Source organism: Procambarus clarkii, chromosome 29 (genome assembly GCF_040958095.1).
Source record: "Procambarus clarkii isolate CNS0578487 chromosome 29, FALCON_Pclarkii_2.0, whole genome shotgun sequence".
Taxonomy (NCBI): Eukaryota; Metazoa; Arthropoda; class Malacostraca; order Decapoda; family Cambaridae; genus Procambarus; species Procambarus clarkii.
This window is the reverse complement of record NC_091178.1, coordinates 10,168,767-10,190,312: the sequence shown is the minus strand read 5'-3', so window position 1 is coordinate 10,190,312 and position 21,546 is coordinate 10,168,767. Positions and strand designations below refer to the sequence as shown.

At 38.4% G+C, this 21,546-nt stretch overlaps 2 protein-coding genes across 5 annotated transcripts in view; one reads left to right on the top strand and one right to left on the bottom strand.

Moving 5' to 3' along the window:
* The first annotated feature begins 461 nt into the window (after positions 1–461).
* Positions 462–10,898, top strand: LOC123765041 (uncharacterized). Of its 2 annotated transcripts, none has more exons than XM_069333472.1 (5): positions 462–595; positions 3,544–3,619; positions 4,423–4,606; positions 6,504–6,660; positions 8,383–10,898. In XM_069333472.1, the coding sequence occupies exons 2-5, from the start codon at positions 3,589–3,591 to the stop codon at positions 10,435–10,437; spliced, it is 2,427 nt and encodes an 808-aa protein (XP_069189573.1). In that variant the 5' UTR covers positions 462–595; positions 3,544–3,588; the 3' UTR covers positions 10,438–10,898. The 2 variants fall into 2 exon arrangements, with proteins under 2 accessions (XP_069189573.1, XP_069189574.1); XM_069333473.1 differs by having other exon boundaries at positions 486–591.
* A 1,819-nt stretch (positions 10,899–12,717) lies between these two features.
* The window catches only part of LOC123765039 (BRCA1-associated protein), a 28,966-nt gene continuing 20,137 nt past the window's right edge, over positions 12,718–21,546 (bottom strand). For all 3 annotated transcript variants that reach the window (XM_045753423.2, XM_045753422.2, XM_045753424.2), the window contains 2 exons: positions 19,634–19,747; positions 12,718–17,957 (listed from right to left, as the gene is read on the bottom strand). In XM_045753423.2, the coding sequence (XP_045609379.1) occupies positions 17,802–17,957; positions 19,634–19,747 (270 nt within the window). In that variant the 3' untranslated portion in view covers positions 12,718–17,801. The remainder of the gene's footprint in view (positions 17,958–19,633; positions 19,748–21,546) is intronic.

The window sequence follows — 21,546 nt, the reverse complement described above, 5'->3', positions numbered from 1 at the left end:
CGGCTGTGAAACAGCAGCAAACAGTGTCGACAAGTGCAGCCTCGCCAACCGACACATTGTGTGCTTCCGATCACGCGCTGGCTAGCCTAATTAACCTCACTTAACCCTTTCCCAAACAGTACAATTACTCCTATATAGAAGAATACGTACACAAGCGCCATGTTGAATTGCAGGGAACGTATACATTCCAACCACGTTTGCGTTTAAACTACAGAATACAATTGAATATTTTTGTTGAGAGCCAAATTGAATGAAAACCATTGCTCAGTAAAAGAGAGAAAGAGAGCAACCAGCTCAGTAACTCTAAGATAATGTCCTTTTTTACATCTAACTAATCTAATCAGCTGTCGGTATTGGACTACTAACAGCGACAACAGCATAATCGTCACAGAGGGAGTAGAGAGGCGAGATGCACGCTCCTCAGCGTTATGAGATCGCCCTTAGCTACAGGCGCCAGCTCATACGTATACGCGGAGATATCACCCTCAGGAAATTAAATGCAGGTTGAATGTTAGTTCCCAAGTAGGTGGTGGCGAGGCCGGTGCTGCTGCTGCTGTGTTCACTGAGGAAATCATCGTTGTAAACATCACGGTGTGTGAGTGTCGTTAACGTCTTTTTCATTATCTCTCTTTCCTTCTCCTTCTCCCTCGCGTACGAGGGTGAGGAGAGGGAAATTACTCTTATTTCATTTATTATGTACCCCCCATACCCATCCTGTGGTATTGGACCACATACCATTCCTGTGAGCGGTAGTGGACCACATACCATTCCTTTGAGCGGTAGTGGACCACATACCCCATCCTGTGAGTGGTATTGGACCCCCATACCCTTCCTGTGAGCGGTAGTGGACCCCATACCCCATCCTGTGAGTGATATTGGATCCCCATACCCTTCCTGTGAGCGGTAGTGGACCATATACCCTATCCTGTGATTGGTATTGGACCCCTATACCCTTCCTGTGAGCGGTAATGGACCCCATACCCTTCCTGTGAGCGGTAATGGTCCCCATACCCCATCCTGTGAGTTGTAGTGGACCCCATACCCATCCTGTGAGCATTAGTTGACCCCCATACCCATCCTGCGAGCGGTAGTAAAACCAAGTCCCTTCTTGTGAACAGTAGTAGACGCTATATCCATCTTGTGAGAGGTAATAGAAAATATTACAGAAGCACGTATGGGCTCAGGAACTTATGCTCTGTATTCAATTAACCCAAGTTACAGCGTTGATGATCTTTGGCATTAATGCTATTTTTTATTATGATATTATTAACTAGCATTAATTATTCTAATCCTGATATTCATGCGAGTTCTCATGGTACACATTCCCGTGTACATTCATTTTGAGTGATTTTTTTTCACTCAAAAAGGTGAAAAGGTTTTCACCTTGTTGAGAAGATATTGTGGAAGTTACCATTGTCACCAGAAGGAAAAATACTTAAATGTTCGTAACACTGATAACCGGGTTACAATCACTCAGGTACTACCTATAGTTAGCTAACGGTGGATATTTGGCCAAGACTTCTGGGAACATATAATTTTGAATGAAATATTTACACATCTTATGAACATTTGTCATAGAATTGTCTCTGAATTCACGTATCTTTCCGCACTCCATCACATAGTGACGGAGGGTGTGCGATTAATTTTGTTGACACAGTTTACATTTGGACAGGTTTACATCAGCAGATAATGAAAATTCCCAGGGATACTTGTAACCGAGTCTAAGCCGAGCAGTAGTAACAACTAGAAGTCTGCTGATTTTATTGGATGATCCATAGATGTGTGGCTCCTCTTGCATGACAGTATGATGATAGATGGAATTACTGGTGTCGATTTCACTTTTGTCTCAGTTCTACAAGATTTTGTTGAAGTTCTTGCTGTACTGCTGCTCTCAGACTGCTTATTGGCAATCCAAGTTTATGCTCAATTTCTCGGCTCTCGGCCAAGACATTCGTCATTCGTTTCAACACTAGGTTATCATTAAAGTGTGAATGCTTATATTTAAGTAATTATTAAAAGGAGGCACCAAACATGGAAGAATATTTAGCACCGTGTGTGTGTGTGTCGTAGATTATTCAGTAATTCGTAGATATCGTCCAGGATACCAATACGAGAGCACACCGATAAGGCGAGCGATATCACTGGCATCGGACTCACCAAGTGACTCAAAAGGTCACCGGGGAAACAATATTCCTGATCATCCTGAAAATGAAGACACACTTTAAGAGTGTATCCGCGAATGTTGATGGGATATAATGGGGTTCGGTGTGTCTGTTTTTTTTTTGTAACATAGTTAGGTACCTCTGCATTTATGCAGCTACCATAGAATATATGGAACCTATCCTTAGATCAAATCCATTACCATAAGAACCCCCCCGCCAATCACAAACCATCTGGTAAGTTATCTAGATATTTGTGATGGTGTGAAAGCATATAAAGGTTCCAGTAACAGTCTACATGTAAACTGGCAAGTAAAGCTTTATTCTAAACAGAGATTATTCCCAAGTTATAACCTTATTATATTATAAATCGTTGGTTTAAAATATAAAAAGAATATGCTGAAAACATTTTATTTTAAGAATTAATTTTTCTGTAACCGAAATTCTCGGGTACACTGAAATTATTTTCGAATTCCATATGTCACATTATCATCAGTAATACATCATATTAACGTAATGAAACGTAACCTGGCCAAACCTTAACCTGACCTTACCATGAATAGAGAGTAGATAATAACATTACTTATGTAGTCGTTCTCAATCCATTCCTTGAGGGTATTCCCTCCCTGAGGACAGGTTGATAGAAGGGTTACATAGTGTGTCAAGAGTGTGTGTCTACGTGATGCTAAAAAATCCTCATCCCACAGGATAGTTCGTCATACAGGGCCAGTTGACCATTAGTCTGCACTGGCAAACTTTGGGTGCATTCCGAGAATATTTTCCAGAACATGAGAGTAAATAATTAATATGTGATTTGCAAAGCTCCAGGTACCTTATACCGGCAGGTGTGAAGGGTCTAATGACTGGACATTCAATAATGTAGTGTGAGAAGAGATCATGACCCCAGTTCCTGCTCAGTGTTTGCATATAGAGTGCTCAAGACTGGGAAACCCGTTCTCGCACTTGCTTACAGTCAATATTGGCTTATTTAATAAGTGCATATGTGACATACTAATTGATTGTGAATATTTTAGTTTACCTTGAAAAGCTTCATAGAAAACACCGACCTCACCTAACCTTCTTAGTATGTTAAGATAAGCATCTTATTGCTTCTTATTTACAATTATTACTTAACCTATACCGTGTAGTCCCCTACTACAGGTAACGTTAGCCCAACGTGATCCTGACACTGTAATATAATGATAATTATAATTCGCATATGTCGCACTGTCACCAAGATGGAATGTATTCCAGGGAATGATCTCCGACTCCGTAGTGGTTCTAGACTCGCGAAATATAATTCGAGACTTACGATACACCATATATACCCACAATATTCCTGACATCATACCCACGGGCCCTCATACCCATAATATCTTTACAGTAACAGTCAGGGGCAGCGACCGGGCAGCTCAACGAACCACAGAAAATGGGGGACGATGATTCTGCTGCTCTCAAAGGTATGTTATTATTTGTATAAACTTTATCTCGCACAATATTGGCAAGGCCTTAAACTTCTTTAAATCCCTTAAACAATAGTGGTAAAATTTAAATTTAAAATATTTCCCTTCAAAATTTGCCTGGTATTTTCAAATTAATAAGTATAATGAGTTTTGTAACTAGCTCATCAAGATTGTAACTTGCTTAGCTAAATGAATTGTGGGGTTCAGTCCCTGAGCCCATTATGTGCCTCTGTAACCCTTTCCACTACCGCCCACAAGATGGGTATGGGGTGCATAATAAATGAACTAAACTATTAATTTAGGAAACATTTTCATACACACGTACCACCAACTAAACTTTAACTACAAAGAGAATAACGGTTGCAGTAAACTGTGTATATGCAACGAGATGCTCTTGGATCAGCCCAAGCTTCGTCTTCACGCTGTAACCCTCCATCATACACCTTCACACTGTAACCCACCACACTCACACTAACTTTTCACCCCTCACACTAACTTTTCACCCCTCACACTAATCCACCACCCCTCACACCTGTAACCCTCCATACATCACACTGTAAACCACCACTCACACTAACCCTCCACCTCTTACACTGTAACCCTCCACCCCTCACACTGTAACCCTCCACACCTCACACTGTAAACCATCACTCACACTAACCCTCCACTCCTTACACTGTAATCCACTCCCTCACTCTGTAACTCTCCACCCCTCACACTGTAACTCTCCCCTTTACAAAATCGGCGAAACCAAATGAGATGAAATGCATCATCCAGTAATTTGTATTCACTAATCCCAGAGAGCATTAACGAGGAACTCCGGGATTACTACGTGCAGTTGGTTAACATCTACCGGCCTGACCTACGGGACGAGGTCAAAGCCAAAGTGCCCCCTGGTGACCCAATATTCCATGATCTGCAGCCCTACAGCTTCCACGCGGACCAGCTGGAGCTGAAACCCGAAGATTATGAGCGAGACCACAGGTACGTTTGTGGACTAACGTCAGGTAAGAACAGCTCATATATGTTAATGTTTGTGGATGAAGCAAAGCTAATGAGTAATGTAAAAATAAAAGAAATACAGAAGGCTACAGGAAGATCTCGGTAAACTCCAGGAGTAGGCTAGCATATGGTTGTTAAATGTAAACCCCAACAAGTGTAAGGTTATGCAGTTGGCAAAGGGAGGGGAAGAGAGGAGACTGGGAGGTAGCTACATCAATAGAAGGCAACTACAAGAATTGTGGAGAGAAAAAGATTTAACAGTAGATGTACTGAGATTCCATCACTAACACCAGAGGTACACATAAACAAGGTAACATCGGCAGCATATGACACGCTGGCAAACATTAGAACGCCTTTTAAAAACCTAAATCAAGATTCTTTAAAAGCAATCTACACAGCCTTTGCTAGACCAATACTGGAACAGCATCGACCTGGAATTCACAACTTTGTGAAGCATCAAAGAAAAAAAAAGAAGAAAAAAAAAAAATATAGGTACAAAGGTTTGCAATAAGATTAGCGTCAGAGCTAGGAGGGCTAAGTTGTAAGGGCATGTTAAGGGAACTAGACCTCACAATTCTGGTGGACAGAAGAAATAGAGCAGATATGATTACAACATACAAGACACTGAGGGAAACAGACAAAGATAGCCTCCTTACATTGAGCATTAAGAGATACAAGGTCAAGAGAACATACAGTAATTGGAAGCTGGAAATGCAAATTAGTCGAAGAAACCAAAGGAAATGCTCGTACTCTGTATACGGGTGGTCAACAAGTGGAATGCACTAAAAGTAGCTGTGGAAGCCGCCTCCATTCACAACTTTAAGGCCAGAATGGACAAAATTTAACTAATTTTTTTTAAACTATACTGCAACATGTACAAGGTTAGTAGGTAGGACATAAAGAACTAGAGCTCACTTCTCTGTAATTACTGATAGGTAAGTACTGTACCACAAAATCACATGTATATAATTTGAGTACCCAGTAGCGCAGTGGTCAGCGCAAACAGCTCAAAACCGAAAGGTCCAGGGGTTTAATTCCCTTGCATGGCAAGACGTCAGATGAAAGGAAACCATGTTCAGGTGTCTCTGCTTCCCTAGCAGGAAATAGGTACTTGGGAGTTAGGCAACTGTTGAGAGTTGCATCCTGGGGATGGTCAGTAGTTGGACTAGGGAGAACTCAATAGGCCTGACAGGCTTCCTGTCCCTGACAGTAGGAGACTGGGAAACAATGCTAATGGATCAAAGCCAGGAGAGCAGAGCCACAATCCTAACCTGCCATCCATAAATGATAGTACTCATTATTACTATGGATTATAGTACAAAATATGGACTATCTCACCCAAATTAGGACCACATTAAATACAACTAATAATTTAGTAGAGGCCAAATAAAGAAGGTAACCTTACCTCGAGATTGTTTCGGGCTTAGCGTCCCCGCGGCCTGCTCCTTGACCTATTGCACCTCTGCTCTTCGACAGGGTTACTCTGCACATCCTGCCATGCCTTCTGGTCTCATGTGGTGTTATTTCTGTGTAACAACCGAGCCTAAACTTTCCTAAGCCTAGTATGTTTAATTAAGACTAACAATGTATATCAGGCCTATGCTTGCTTAATTATGCACAGGACAGTTAGATAAGGTTGATATTCAATGTTCCACTATTTTGCCATTCCCTTTGAAGAGATTTTTTGAACAACAGTCCATATTTTGTACATTCTAGCCATAGTAGCTATGTGAGGACCATTCGGTTACGAGCCGACTGAACTAATCACTAGGCTTGCATTTTTTGGGTTTGCAAGAAACACATAGTTTAGACTTTTCAAACCACTGACCTATAATATATATAGTAAATGTATATATATTTATCCTTTCTCTTCTGGAAGAAAAATTGCTGTGGCAGACCTTCTGACAACACAGTTGCAGGAGGAGGAGGAGACGAGTGAACTGCCAACACGACTCTTGCTTTTGGGGCATCCGGAGAGTGGCAAAACAGCACTGTTCGCTCTTCTCATTCATTACTGGCTACATGACAAAACCAAGGTTGGGGTTCTTCAGATTTTTTCTGTGTTATTTATCGTAGCTGTAGGAGTACAGTAGGTTTCAAAACATCATGCCCGAAACGCTTTGCGTAATAGTGGCTTTAGGCATTGTATGTACTAGCTCTTATCTATAAAGCCAACAAACTTTGTAAAATCTCTTTATGTATGTACCTTTGCCTAAATAAAAATTATTATTATTATTATTATTATTATCATATGTTAAAGATAATAGGGAAGATAGGATTCCATGAGCGTAATTCTCATCCTGTAACTACACTTAGATAATTATACACACATATCAACGAGTTTTAAATAAGTGGAATGGGTTAGATGAAACAAGTAATTGAAGTTTATTCAATATACAAGCCGGGATGACTATTATTTAGTACAGTGTCGTAGGATATTCAAAAGGTCCTAATTATTATAACTGCCCGAAACGCATTGCGTAATAGTGGCTTTAGGCATTGTATGTACTAGCTCTATCTATATATTGATCCATTAATGTAACATCACTTGTATGTATGTACCTTACCTGAATAAACATATTTATATTTATTTATTTATTTATTATTACTCAGGATGCTAATATTGGAGCAAAAAGACATCAGACGAGCAATGTCAGAGATATCAGATTCACCTAGGAAATTATCGTGGGACAAGTAACTCAAAGGGACATTTGGAAGTATAACTTATGGTCATCCTGAAAATCAACATTCTATGAAGGGGTGCATAACTGAAAGTAGGACAATGAGTGGGGCATTGCTCTGTTTAGGGCTCTAGAGTTAAGCATGTGTGTAGTAGTGTGTAGTGCCTTAATAGTGTGTAGTTTGTTATCCATAATACCTGGCCAACCAACTATCTAACCAACGAGTACAGATTGCATTACGACTTGGTAGAAATCCCTCTGAGAAATAAGACAGGCATGAATGGCTACCTTAGCAGCAACATCTGCAAGTTTATTAGAGATAACACCAACATGGTTGAGTACCTAGCAAAATTTGCTGAAATTGTAAATGTAAATGCCTAGAAAAAGATAAAACAGCCATTGTATTAATTACAAATATTCCAAAGGTGGAGAAAGGAACCCAGGCTTGCTCCTACAAGCCCATCTATTGTACAGATAAAGGGTTGGGTGACAAAAAGTAAGTTGTGAAAGTGCAAAATCTTCAGTGTTATTTATATTTGCATGTGGAAGTAGGATGCATGGATCTACCATGTTTGTGTTTCATATTCTTCTGCAACCTCTTGTTTCTCTGTATATATACAGTACATATCCCTCTTCCCCGCTATCACTGTAATCCAGTTTTCATCATAAGCTATAACAGCTCCCTTGCACAATGCTAATGACTGACTTGATGATTGATTGTTATAGATAAAGTCATCCAAGAGGTGGCACGGGCATGAATAGCCCATATGTGACGGGTGTTTGAAGCCATTACCAGTACCAGAAGCTGATACTGTAGATCTGTGGAAATGCTAATGGCTTTGCAAGAATGTACCACTCAATCACCAACATACGTACTTTCACAACCCATTATACATTCTTGTATATACAGTACATTACATACATAAGTTAAAAATCGTTGTTATATAATTTTGTAATTTAGATACTTCTATAATCTGTTACAAGGCACTTTAATGTCAACCTGTTTATTATTTTGCATCAAACCATCAGTTTCCATCTATGGAATATTCTAAACCAATAATTGTTTTGTGGTTTCAGGTGAAGGATCTTGAGAAGGTGGACATTTTAGTGGCCATTCAGTGCCTCGGCCTACCCACTTCTGCCAAGGTCGATTTCATGAAAGACTTGTTGGCTAGACTGCCTAAATCCACCGAGAAACATGGAGAAAAGAAGATCTTAGAATCCATGAAGGAGATGAAGATCCTTGTCCTCATTGACACGCTCGACTCTCTGCCTTCTATAGTGGATGAGAATTCTCTGGCTCCGTGGACTGGCCAAAGAGTCATAATCTTCAGTCGACTTAAATATATGAAGGATAATCCACAGCACCCTCTGAGATACCAGCAGTCTAAGGAGAACATGGTGCTACAGCTATTGGGTGGAGTGATCTCCAACCCCTACACAAGGCATGTGGACCCCTCAGAAGCCCAAACTGATGGGTTTGGATGTTTCTCAGGTAAACTGTTCGAGAACTATTGCAAAAGACTGTGCCTCATCAAGAACCAAACCTATGGCGAATTTAATGAGCACTTGAAAGAGCTGCTTAAAACTTTGCCAGTGGAGATGAGAAAACCTTTCAACATTTATATGTTTATCTCAGCAATTGAAAGAGACAGAATCATTACTGCAAAGACTGTATCAGAATTGTACTCAAAGTGGTTCGAGCTGTGGTCACATATTTACAAGGGTGAGGTGCATTCTTGCACCTTGGACCTCAATGTATTAATTACCAGTGGAACTCTACAAATTGGTATGCTTGCCTATGAAGCATTTAAAAAAGAAAAGGAGTACTTGTTTAATGAGGAATATTCATCAAACAAACAAATTGAGGAAATCGAACCTTTTCTTGCACATGTTCTCGTTCCTCACTACAACAGCAGGGGTAAGATACAGACACTCACATTCAGGATTGCACCCCACCAAACTTTCTTTATGGGAAAGCATATTGCAAATAAAATCAACCACAGCCTTGATACAATTGAAAATATATTGAATCAGGAAAACTATCGTAAAATTTGCTCAGTTCTTCCTATGGTTATAGGTTTGATGCGGGGAGATGCTCAATTTGATAAGATTAAAGAACATGCAATTAAACTTGGAAAGCTTATGTTTGAAGATGAATATAAACAAGTCACAAAGAATATCAATGATCCAATCATAAATTCTGCTGTCCAGATTTTAGCCGAGAGTGGTCTTTACAGTAAAACCGACGACAAGTATGATGAATTTGTCAAAGAACTGCTGAATACATTGAGAGACGACAACTGGTGTATTGTAGATGGAAACCTGCTTCCACAAGCCCTGAAAGCTTTGTGTAATTGTGGTCATGAGCGTTCCAAAGGAATTCCACAGAAACTAAACATTTCTCTTGGTGGCCGCTTATCAGAAATGCCAGGACTTGCTGATATGCTGGAGGCTGTTCGGGGATGTGATCTTAGACTTGGCTTGCAAATAAACAGTAGCTTTATGGGTATGGATGAAATGCCACTAGATGAAATTATCAAGGCATTGCATGCTAAAGGTCGTGCCTCGCTTGGTAAATTCACGGGGTACCTGAAAGACGTTAGGATACTTGATTCGCACCCTGCTACAAGACGCATATACAATATTAGCCTCAGAATTATAGACCATGAACAATATGAAAATCTATACAAGATATGCAAGAGCAGTAATAAACTCAATCGTGTAATGCTTCGCATATCAGATGCTGACAGGATCAATGCCAAGAAACTGAAAGAACTACCTTCGTCAATTACACATCTTACTGTGTATATTGAGGGTGTCACGGATGCAATCATCAGTGCTGCCATTGCCATCTGGAGGGCAATACGAGGTAACACTAAGAGGAAAGATCAAGAGTATTTACGGTTCTGGGATGTTGATGAAAAAAAGCTAAGCCCCTCTGGTGTTATGCAGCTAATTGAGGCCAACATGCCTGCTTCTCGCATTGATGTTCCACTCCAGCAGCCCCTGACTGAATATGATGAGAAAAGGATACAGGAAAAACTTAATACATTCAAAGATAATAATTTTAAAGTTAAGCTTCTGGGTTCAGTCAAGCATCCGCGCCGTGATCTGAAGCCTCAAAAATGAGAAAATTAAATACAGGTACTGTATCATGATCAATGAAAAAGAAAGAATAATAGAATGAAAAAGAAGAATCTAGAAAGATAAGAAATGGATGAAGAGCAAGAAATTAGGAAGAGAATGAAACTTTATATTACTCCATCTCTTTTGAAGATACAGTATGACTATATCCTAATTATCTGAATCTCTGGATAAATTAACCTGTGTATGGTTCCAATAAAGTCTCGAGGTTATCAGATCACTAATTAGTTATCTAACTTAATAATTTATTGTTATATTTGTTTGCTGTTATTCAAGATATTCCAATGCACAAACAAGTTTCTATATTATTTCTTTGTATTTTAATAATTTATGTCAATTTGTATGGTTTTTGCAAATATCAATAGACAAGTGATATACTACTGTATAAAAACCAAAGACTGTACATAATGTCGGCATACTTCGATTAACAATGATTCCATACTATTGCTGATATTTTTCATTAATCCCTGGTAGGATGCAGAATTCAGAAGATAGTAGGGCACACTCTATGAAGCCATAGTGGAATACAGAGTTCATAACATGGTAATGCATGCTGTATGAATTAATTAAACTGCATTACTTACAAAGACAATGCTAAGCTAGTATGACTACACATTACTCTCTGCCAATACAGAATATTTAAGAGATCCTAGATATCATTTAGGCTGCCAATATAAAGACAAAGACAAGTGATATCAAAGAATTCAGGTTCACCAAGGATTTTATCAAGGGACATGTAGTGCATAGAAACTGCAGGAAAACAAAATTTTTGATTCTGAAAAATCAGGACATTTCATTAGAAGATGAAAGCTGTAAGCAGAAGAGTGCTGTTCTGACAGTAAGGAGCAGGTCTCTGTTCTATTAAGTGACCATGAGGTAATCTTCTGTGGCTAATACCCAACCAAACTTGTTTTGGTGATAGGTGAAAGGTCCAAAAGGGAATAAATCCCGTTTGATGGTGCATAATTCATTACTAGAAGCATCTTTCTCCTATACTGACCTTTAACTTTCTTCTCTTCACAATTAAATTCATTCGCACTCTTTTTGCAATTCCTCTTAATTTTTAGCAAGACCAGTCTCATGTGCATGAAGGCATGTCAGTAACAATTTATCTGTAATAAACAACCTCAGTAATGAGCAAAGACATGGATACCTTATTACAGAGAGTATCCTTTACTGAGGTGCTAATGATTACATGTAAAAAGACAATACACGTGTAGCTTTACTAGTAATAACCTTGTAGGCCATATTGGTTATGATACTGCTGTTGTGCAATATTGTGGTGATGTATGCTGAATGAAACCACTGTGTAATAAAAATAAAGACCTCACAAGCTTATGTTTTATGCTCTCTTATATCTGGGTCTTATCAAGGTAGACAATAATGGTTTTTACTTTTTTTTGTTACCATCAAGAACACTTCCATTGTCAAAACTTACTTGATACTTCCACTAAAACTCAAAGTGGCAACATAAGCATCCTCAGCCAAAACCTCACTTGCCTTGACATTTAAGTACCCTTTATCAAGATTGCTTTGACAATCTCCACACAGTTTCTGCAAACAATTGTCAATCACCTGCTCATCTAATTACAATTTAGTAATTGGGTACCAGTCTGTAATCTCATTAAGCAGTGTAGGTGCTAGAATCATTAAATAAATTTTAGTTTTATCAGTCATAACTGTGCCCAGGTTATGACCCTAGGATGTCAGAATGAGACATGTACAGTACAGTATATTCAACACTAGTCAAACTGAAATTTTACCTAAAGTTAAAGCCCCCCAAAAATTCATATTATCCACTATGGTTATCTTGAGATGATTTCGGGGTTTAGTGTCCCTGCGGCCCGGTTCTCGACCAGGCCTCCTCCCCAGGAAGCAGCCCGTAGCAGCTGTCTAACTACCAGGTACCTATTTACTGCTAGGTAACAGAGGCATCAGGGTGAAAGAAACATTTTGCCCATTTGTCTCCGCCTCCACCGGAGATTGAACCCAGAACCTCAGGACTACGAATCCGAAGCGCTGTCCACCCAGCTGTCAGGCGATCATCACTGTCTCTCAACAAGAACATGAAACCCAAAATTAGTGGGTTTCACACATCACACATTACTTGATTAGTCTTCATTTTCTGTTAGGAAGTCAGTTGAGCATCTTTATGCTTATACTACTAGTCATGGTAAAAAGACTTCTCTACCACTCAACTCTGGAAAATAAACAAATGACAGTACAATAGTTTCCTTTATGGACAACAGGTGTTTTCAAAATATCTTTCAAGTTGCTATCTTTTTATTGATTACAACAAAATGTATCGATCTTATATACGAGCTTCTGAGTGTTAAGAGACATGTACCACAGTGCAAATCTTTAGTTCGTAACAGAAAATCTGAAAATGTTACGTCTTATTTCACAAGGAGACAGATAAGTAGTATAGTATATTAAGTACACTTTAAAAAATGAACAAATTCTTTCATTTATGGAGTACATTTAAATTTTAAGTATATTTGTACAAGAACATCAACACAAACATAAGACGGTCTTCAGTTTTGCCCCCGATGGTGCCATAAACTGAGTCTGGAATAAAAGGTCTGGAATAATCAAGGCCACAACCTTGAAATAATCCTATTGAGGATAATGTGGACCTTGAATATCCACATACCTATATGCAGCAATTATGCCAGCACATTTATCAACTAAAAATTCAATAATAATTCTTCTAACTAAACCTTCAAGTGAAGTAGGAGAAATGGAGCTACATAGATAACTATGACTTGATATTTCATTAACAGCAATGATGGAACTTAAAACTTCCAACACTTCTAGCAATTTCCTGAACCTGAACCATTAGGTAAATTATTAATGTCAGACTTAGTTCATTCTAAAGTGCTGCATTAGTTTGTCAAAGAAATAGCCGCCTCAGTACCTGGACTACAGGATTTAAACGATAAAATAAAATACTATGCAGTTGTATGTGCATATAAATTTTATTCTCTTAAGGAAAAAAACCCAGTAAGGTGAGATTAAAGACTCAAGATGCTAAAAAATAATAAATAAAAACTTCTAACCAGTTTTGTACTTTCAGAAGTAAATAAATTATGTTACTTTGAAGAGGGACACCAAAAAAACTGAATCACGCAACATCTGTGTTCCTAGGAAGTTGTGACTCTTGATACCTAATGTGTGGCACATTTTCCACTACATTTTTCTGATTACTGTTATTCAGATTAAATACATTTAAATTAATACACTTAGATAATTGTATGCATATAATGTGACTCTAAGATTCCAAACCATCTTATCTTGAGGTTATCTTGAGATGATTTCGGGGCTTTAGTGTCCCCGCGGCCCGGTCCTCGACCAGGCCTCCACCCCCAGGAAGCAGCCCGTGACAGCTGACTAACACCCAGGTACCTATTTTACTGCTAGGTAACAGGGGCATAGGGTGAAAGAAACTCTGCCCATTATTTCTCGCCAGCGCCTGTGATCGAACCCAGGACCACAGGATTACAAGTCCAGCGTGCTGTCCGCTCGGCCGACCGGCTCCCTTACCTTACCTTACCGACCATAACAATTTCTTTTTTTGACACTTCATTTTTAACAGTAACAAAATGTATTTTTTTAAATCTTATACAGAAATAACTAAATGCCTTATCACCTCTTCTGCTACTTTGAAAAATAATGATCACAGAAAACTCACTCATTTACAAATTCAATGGTATTAAACACTTGCTCCAATTAAGCAGAATCATCATCATCATCTTAAGGTCACAATAGACCAGAAACCAGAAATATTGTCTTTAAATTTAGACAGATGGCAGAAAGCATGGTAAATATTAATATTATGTGTGTACAGGTATTTCATTAATGTACAATATACAGTAATTTTAGCAATAAAGCACTGAAAATCAGCAGTATTTAAAAATACAAAAATGATGGAAAAATTCCTTTAGCTGTACAGTATCTATAATCCCTATTTAATTCCCTTGTGTGAACAATTTGGTTTATCTCTGAACTTAGGCCACTCGAATGCTCCCTTCGAGAATATTCCCCTCCCCCAATGACATTGCATACACTACATACAGGGACAATTGCCTGGCTCCAATGGCCTAAATAAGGGAAAAGGAGACACTGGAAACTTTTGATCCAGTCCCAAATGACAGAAGGTACATTCCTCAGCACTCAAATGTCTGCTCCCGGCAAAACTTTAAATAAAAAAAAACTATAAAGTATTTATCTATTAATATTAACTAACAACTGCTAGTTGACTGCCTGGCTGCCTCTACTACCTGCCTAAAGTATACTTGATTCAACAATATCTGATTTTAGTGAAAGTTGTGGCAACAGTGATCTTGTTGATAATGGTGCAAGTGGCTGTGGTGGAGAAAACCTTTCATGCTGTCAATTAAAAGCAAACTTGCTGCTGCAGGCTACTTAATGTGATACAAATAGGCTTACATGGATCTTACATAGAGGGGGTTTTGGGAGTTCTACTTCCCTAGCCCAGCCTGGGGCCAGGCTTGACTTCTGATTGCTTGTTATAATGAGATTTGTACTGACTGTTGATCACTGTGTAAGCTATATGCTGTATTATAACTGAGGTGGGGAGAAATTTATTTGCAGATGGAGCAGCAAATTTTATGACAAGATACTACATTTGATGAAAATAATGTTTGCTCATTTTATTGATTGTGGAATCTAGTATATTATCCATCAGAATATGAAATGATCTCCTATAACAGTAAGTGAAGTCAGATTGTGGTAGTGAGGGTGTGTGGTAAATTGACACAAAGCTGTGTTGTACACACTCACTGTCCGAGCTGTTAGTTGGAGAATATTTGGTAGTACAAAATCTGATTTGAACGGAAATGGGTCATTGTGAGGCTATGTGATCTTGTTGCTAATGGTGGGGAAGGGTGGGAAATGTTCATATGCTAGTACAGTAGTAGTACGGCAAGTGTGAATGCTTGGCAGGAAAGAGATATACGGTCTCTACATCAGTGGTAGTGCTGTAGAGAACTGTCTCTCTAGAGACATCAGTGGTAGTGCTGTAGAGAACTGTCTCTCTACATTAGTGGTAGTGCTGTAGAGAATTCTCTCTCTACATTAGTGGTAGTGCTGTAGAGAGCTGTCTTTGTCAAATAGATCAAAATTGCTGTATCATTGTCGTAATTTGTACTTAGTGTGATGTCACTGGTGATACTATGCTAGTAGTGTTGGTGGGTGCAAGTACAAGAAAGCAAATACTTGATCTTTTACCACTTGAGTGATGTAATAATAATGTACGGAGGCACTAATAAACCATATCTGCACCAAGAAAGGCCGTGACAAATGATGACATCTCATTCTTCATCAGTAAGGAGGGATTAAGACAGAGGCAAACACATGATTGTGACAACTGATCACAAAGACAGGACGATAAAGTTATGCACAAATTTAATTCATACGGTTATTGGTAGCTAATGGCAATAGAAAGAGACACTCAGAAGTAAGGTGTTAACTTTCAGCAAGTAATTACCAATAACAGTAGCAGAAAAATACTTGGCAGTCTCCCATCTTTCAGGCTTGAATGAGGTATTGTACATATATACAAGCATTACAGTGTGTGTGTGTGCGTGCATGTGCGCATGTATTTACTATTTGTGCCTGCAGAATCGAGCTATTAGCTCTCAGACCTCACCTTTCTAATCAATCTACATTTCCTCTATTATATCTACTACATACATTTCTCTCTAACACATGTGTACACACACATCCCCATGAAGCAGCCCGTAGCAGCTGTCTAACTCCCAAGTACCTATTTACTGCTAAGTGAACCGAGGCATCCGGGTGACAAAAACTCTGCCCATTTGTTTCCGCCTCTGCCGGGAATTGAACCCGGGCAATTAGGACTACGACTCCCAGGCACTATCCGCGAGGCCTCCAAGTGTGTGAGTGTGTAGATAAAGTACCTTGTTGGTCATTTGAGGCTGAATCAATTTTCCAGTCTCTCTCTTTCCCCTTACCTGGTATGATGGGAGTAGTTTGAAAAGACTCACACTGGAGTAAACAATGCAAAGAGCGGGATATTGCCTAAGGAAGCGACTGAGTGACCAACTCAGAAAGAAGTATTTCATCTACGCTAAAATGATGCCACTTTTTGTCTTCTTGGTTTTAAGACATCGGTTATGAAGAGTCACAATATTGGAGAAGAAATTAGCAAGATTGGAAACCTAGGCATAAACAGCCCAGGTTAAAGACACTGCAGATAATAAATACAAGCATGACACTTTTGTACAATACTTATCACTACATATATGTAAACTATATACAGCGTATATTCATAATATGTACATGTACAGAAATAGAAATTCCTACTATAATAAACAGCTTAATTTCAAATATACTGTACTGATGTCTAATGAAAAATATTTATGGAAAATAAAATAAATGAATCATTTGAAGATCCAGTACAGAAATTTCAAACTACAGTACTGTATATAAATTTCAACTTGATCAACAACTTGGGCACTAAAAAACCTAAAAAAAAAATCCTGTACAATAATTTTTGTCCATACCAATACTGCACACAGAACCCAGCCATGAAACAGCACATGTGCAACAAGGATTGCTTACTCTTACTATTATTGACTATGTAATCTCACTGCAATATTTACAGTATAATCATACTCTCAGCACTATTTACTGTATAATCTTACTCTCCGCATTATTTACTGTACAGTCTTACTCTCCGTGCTACTTACTGTATATTCTCTCTCTCTCCACACTACCTACTGTGTGGAGAGAGTCTTAATACAATCTTAACCTCTGCGTTACTTACTGTATAATTTCTCTCCGCACTACTTTGCTGTGTAATCTTACTTTCCATACTACTTACTATATAATCTCTCTCCACACTATTTACTGTATAGTCTGACTCTCTGTACTTTTCACTGTAAAGTTTACTTTCCTGCTATCTACTATGCATATCCTTACCCACATGATCTATTACATGTACTGTATTCTCAATGATCAGTTAAATATGAGACAATGTTTTCTTGTAAAGGTTAGTTTACTAGCAAAAAATGCTTTTCTAAAAGCACACTGAACTGATATAAAAAATAATTATAAAATAGGATGATGCAAATTAAACGGAGATGCGAGTTCTTTTACTATTATCTACAGTTTGTTTTACACACAAATCACACTCAAATTTGCTCATATAGTAGTTTCTTCCACTAATATCTATTGCTTATAGTTTCTCCTGTTATCACACAGTATACAAAACCATTTTTCCCCATATCACTTATAGCAAAAATGCACCAAGTCTTCAGTGAAAAAAATGACTGGTCAAGTCCTATTAATAAGTACAGTGGTGCCTATTTTCGATGTTTCCGTCTCGCCCCGTGAGATTTGGAGGTATCCGGAGCAATGTAAATCTTACCACCTTGAAGTTCTGGATTACAGTTGACAGTAGAGAGTGCTTCAAGGTGAGCCATGACGTCCACTATCTGTGACTCCAGCTCAGCTATTCTCTGTATGGAACCATGTTGACACGTTAAACAGTAAATGTCTACGATATCAGTTCATTCTTAAGCTAATTATCATAACATACGCACAGATGCCCCTCAGCAAATATAATCTTTGTATATATATAATTATATACAAATAATGTATATAATCTTATATAAAGATTATATAAGACTATATAAGCAATATAGTCTTTGAAATCTCGAAGTTTGATAAAAAGAAGGACATGCAAAATGGGAAAAAATTTGGCTTATGGAAAATATTTAGTTATGTAACAGACATCTCTAAAAGTCATAATTTTGAAACAAATTTAACAAAACTTTCAGCCAGTGTTGCTTCTTCACACTATCCACTTGTACAGTATTTCAATTACAACTTCATATGTTAAATTATTTTGAGTTTTAAATTTTTAAAAATTAAAAATCTAAAAGATGCATAATAATAATGATGTACATGTAGATCCATAGCAAACATAGAAACAAAACTAGCTTGCCATATGGCTGATTGCCATGTGCTGGTTTATTGACTATTGACAAGCTATTGGTATTGACTATTGGTTTATTGTTTATTGACAAGCCAATTTTGATCTTGTGGGAAGTAGATACTCGTAGTCATAGAATATCAGCAAAATAAACATTGGAAAAAGTTGCACTGGCAGGGGTTCTGTGTGACTCAAATTTTCACTGCGGAGACGAGTACTGTATTGTAATGTTTTAAATTATATACAGTTGTAGTACAATACATCTATCTAATTCAGTTTATGTGTACTGTAGGTGGGAGTGGAACATATTTTGCTGTAAAAATATAATAATTATCACTTCCCCATCTCCAAGTATCATAGGGTAGGGAGAGGCAGCCATTAGAAAAGCAATAGAAAAGTATAGAAAAAGTAAAAAAAAATTATGACATTCAATTTTTCATCCCACCATACCTGTTTGGTGCCACTGCAGGAAACTAGCACCATTACACTCGGGCAAAATATTAGCTGCAATATTTCAGTCATTTAACTAGGTATTCATTTCAGACTATGTGTTAAGTGTCCTGCAAATGTATAAATAAAACTCACCTGTTCATTACCTTCTGACAAAATCCTTTGAATTAGTCATATCCATTGAAAACTCTTGTGCACTACCATATACATGCATATCACATTTACCCAAACACTTGAATATCATACTTTCCAATCTTTCGACTTCTATTCCTACCCTCAAAATCGACACATACATTCTCTTAACTATATTTTTAATTACCCCTAAGTTTACTAAAGCCTTTCTTTCTCTTCTCAATGGTTCGAGATGCAAATTTTTACACCTCACATCCTGCAGTCCATAATTATCTCACTCTCTATCAAATTAAAGTTTTTTAAATTTCAAATAGTGAAATTTATACATCTTTGCCCACAAAAACTTTTTACAATCAATTGTTCAGTCAAATATCTGTCATGGCTTAGCCATGAATAACTTGGAAGGTAACCAAACAAAAAAATTGGCAAAAATTACCTCAAACTAGATTTCATCTTTACTTAGGGGAAAAAGTTCTATAAAAATCAACAATTAGATATCATGTGGATATGCTATTTGATATAGCAACATGTTTCAGAATTTGGAAATGAAACATGGTGCTAAAAATAATTTGTATGTAAATATGCTGTTGGTTTACTAACTCAGATTTACCCTCATACCTTATCTTTTTGATCCAGTGCCGTCTGAAGATTGACAACTTTGGAGACCCATTCCTGCTTACCCTGGCGCATCGACAAGTTTAAATGCTGCTCTGTCTCCAGGTCTTTTGAAAGCTGTAAATGACACATTAATATAGCTTACAAAAGTGAGAACTGGGCATATAATATTTCAAGCGTTTTCTTACGTGAATTCCATAGTTTAATTTAACCAACAAAACAACAATAGAGATAAAATTCCAATGAAAATCTAGGGTAAATGAATGTAATGAAACACTGTTTCTGGCGGGCTGCTTGGTAGCTCCCGAAGCCACGATCTGGAAGCACCTAAGCCTTGAGATACAGTGGGGATTAAGGAAAACCAAATAACTAAAACATTCCAAAACAATCGATTTTCTTGGAATTTTTGTTTAAACCCCGATAAAAAACGTGCAAACAATCATTACCACAACAAAATCCTGCATAGTTCCTAAATTGAGGCAAAGCAATATTCACCCCAAAAGCAAGCAACAGGGGCTCCACAAAGGCCAAACAATACATAGCAATAATAATTACAATTCAATAAGTGCCAGGAGAGGTGATTTCACTACAGGACCAAAGACAGAAGACAAGTGTCTAAGAAAGAAGGAAAGGTGGAAAGCATGCCACACATCCTCACATACTGCCACCTTGAAGACAGCCACAAATGCAATACCAGAATGTCCACTACCAGAGCCTCATTCAAGTGATGCTAAACAAGGCCTAAAAATTCATTAAAGATGATCATTAAAGAACCTCATACCATCCACATACCATAGTCTGATGCATCAGAGGTCCATGGCTATTCAATGCGCCATGGACCAGCCATGGTTATAATTCCAGCAAACATAATAAATATTGCCAGTACAAAGTGGATGTGTTGAAGAAAAAATTTGACATGTTCCTGCAAGAAGTACTCAATCAACTTGGTTGAAGTGGATATGTGGGCCTGCAGGCTGCTCCAAGCAAAGTCTGTTGGACCAAATTATCAGATCAAATCTGGCCCCCAGGCTAAGCTTGGAAAGTAGACCAACACTCAGGTCATACTCCAGGTAACAATTTAATAATGAAGGAGGAGGCGCCATAGAAATGAACCCCCAAAAAAGCATGAAGAGGAAAATGATTAATCATGACCCTCCAAGAGTAGAATCGGGACAACATGTCAGTCTCAACTACAGCAAAATGGTCCAGACTGAAGAAACTGGTGTAAAGCCTTCAGCTAGAGCTGGCCCAGAGGGTATACCACACAGGTAAAATTCAAACTGCCCAACAGATGCTTGGAAGACTGACTTGATAGTTGGGAATTCCATAAAACAAGACAAAGACAAAGAAACACATTTAACAGAGCCAACTGCAGCAGGGAGAGGAAGGCAATCCTGACAACCCAGATCAGGCTCAACCAAAACTGAATCGGAGAGGGGTTCCCGCTGAGATTTCCAACAATTGATGAGGAACCCAAAGTAAGCCAATCGGGAAAGAACCCAATTCCTGGCTAGCACACAAGCTGAATAGCTGTTAGCTCAGACTCGCCAGATGTTAAGGCAGGCCAGAATGGGGGATCCCCCAACAAACAATGATGCCAAAGGACCATGCAACTCAATCTGGTGAACGTTATGGGTGACAGGTTCGACCCAAATGGAAGAGCCCAAAAATGATACAAAAGTGCCCTACTCTAAGCCTTGGGTAGATGGGAATATGTTAATATGCAACCCATAGATTGAGAGAAATGAGGTAAGAGCAACTCAACACCACTAGGCAGACCCAAGATGGAGTAGTCATCTGACATGTTGAGCAAAGACTGCATTGTACCAGTTATGATCTGAAACATCCAGAATGAAGCAAGGCTCTGGAGTATCTCACTCTGAAATAGGGAAACAGACAGAAAATCCAGATTAAGG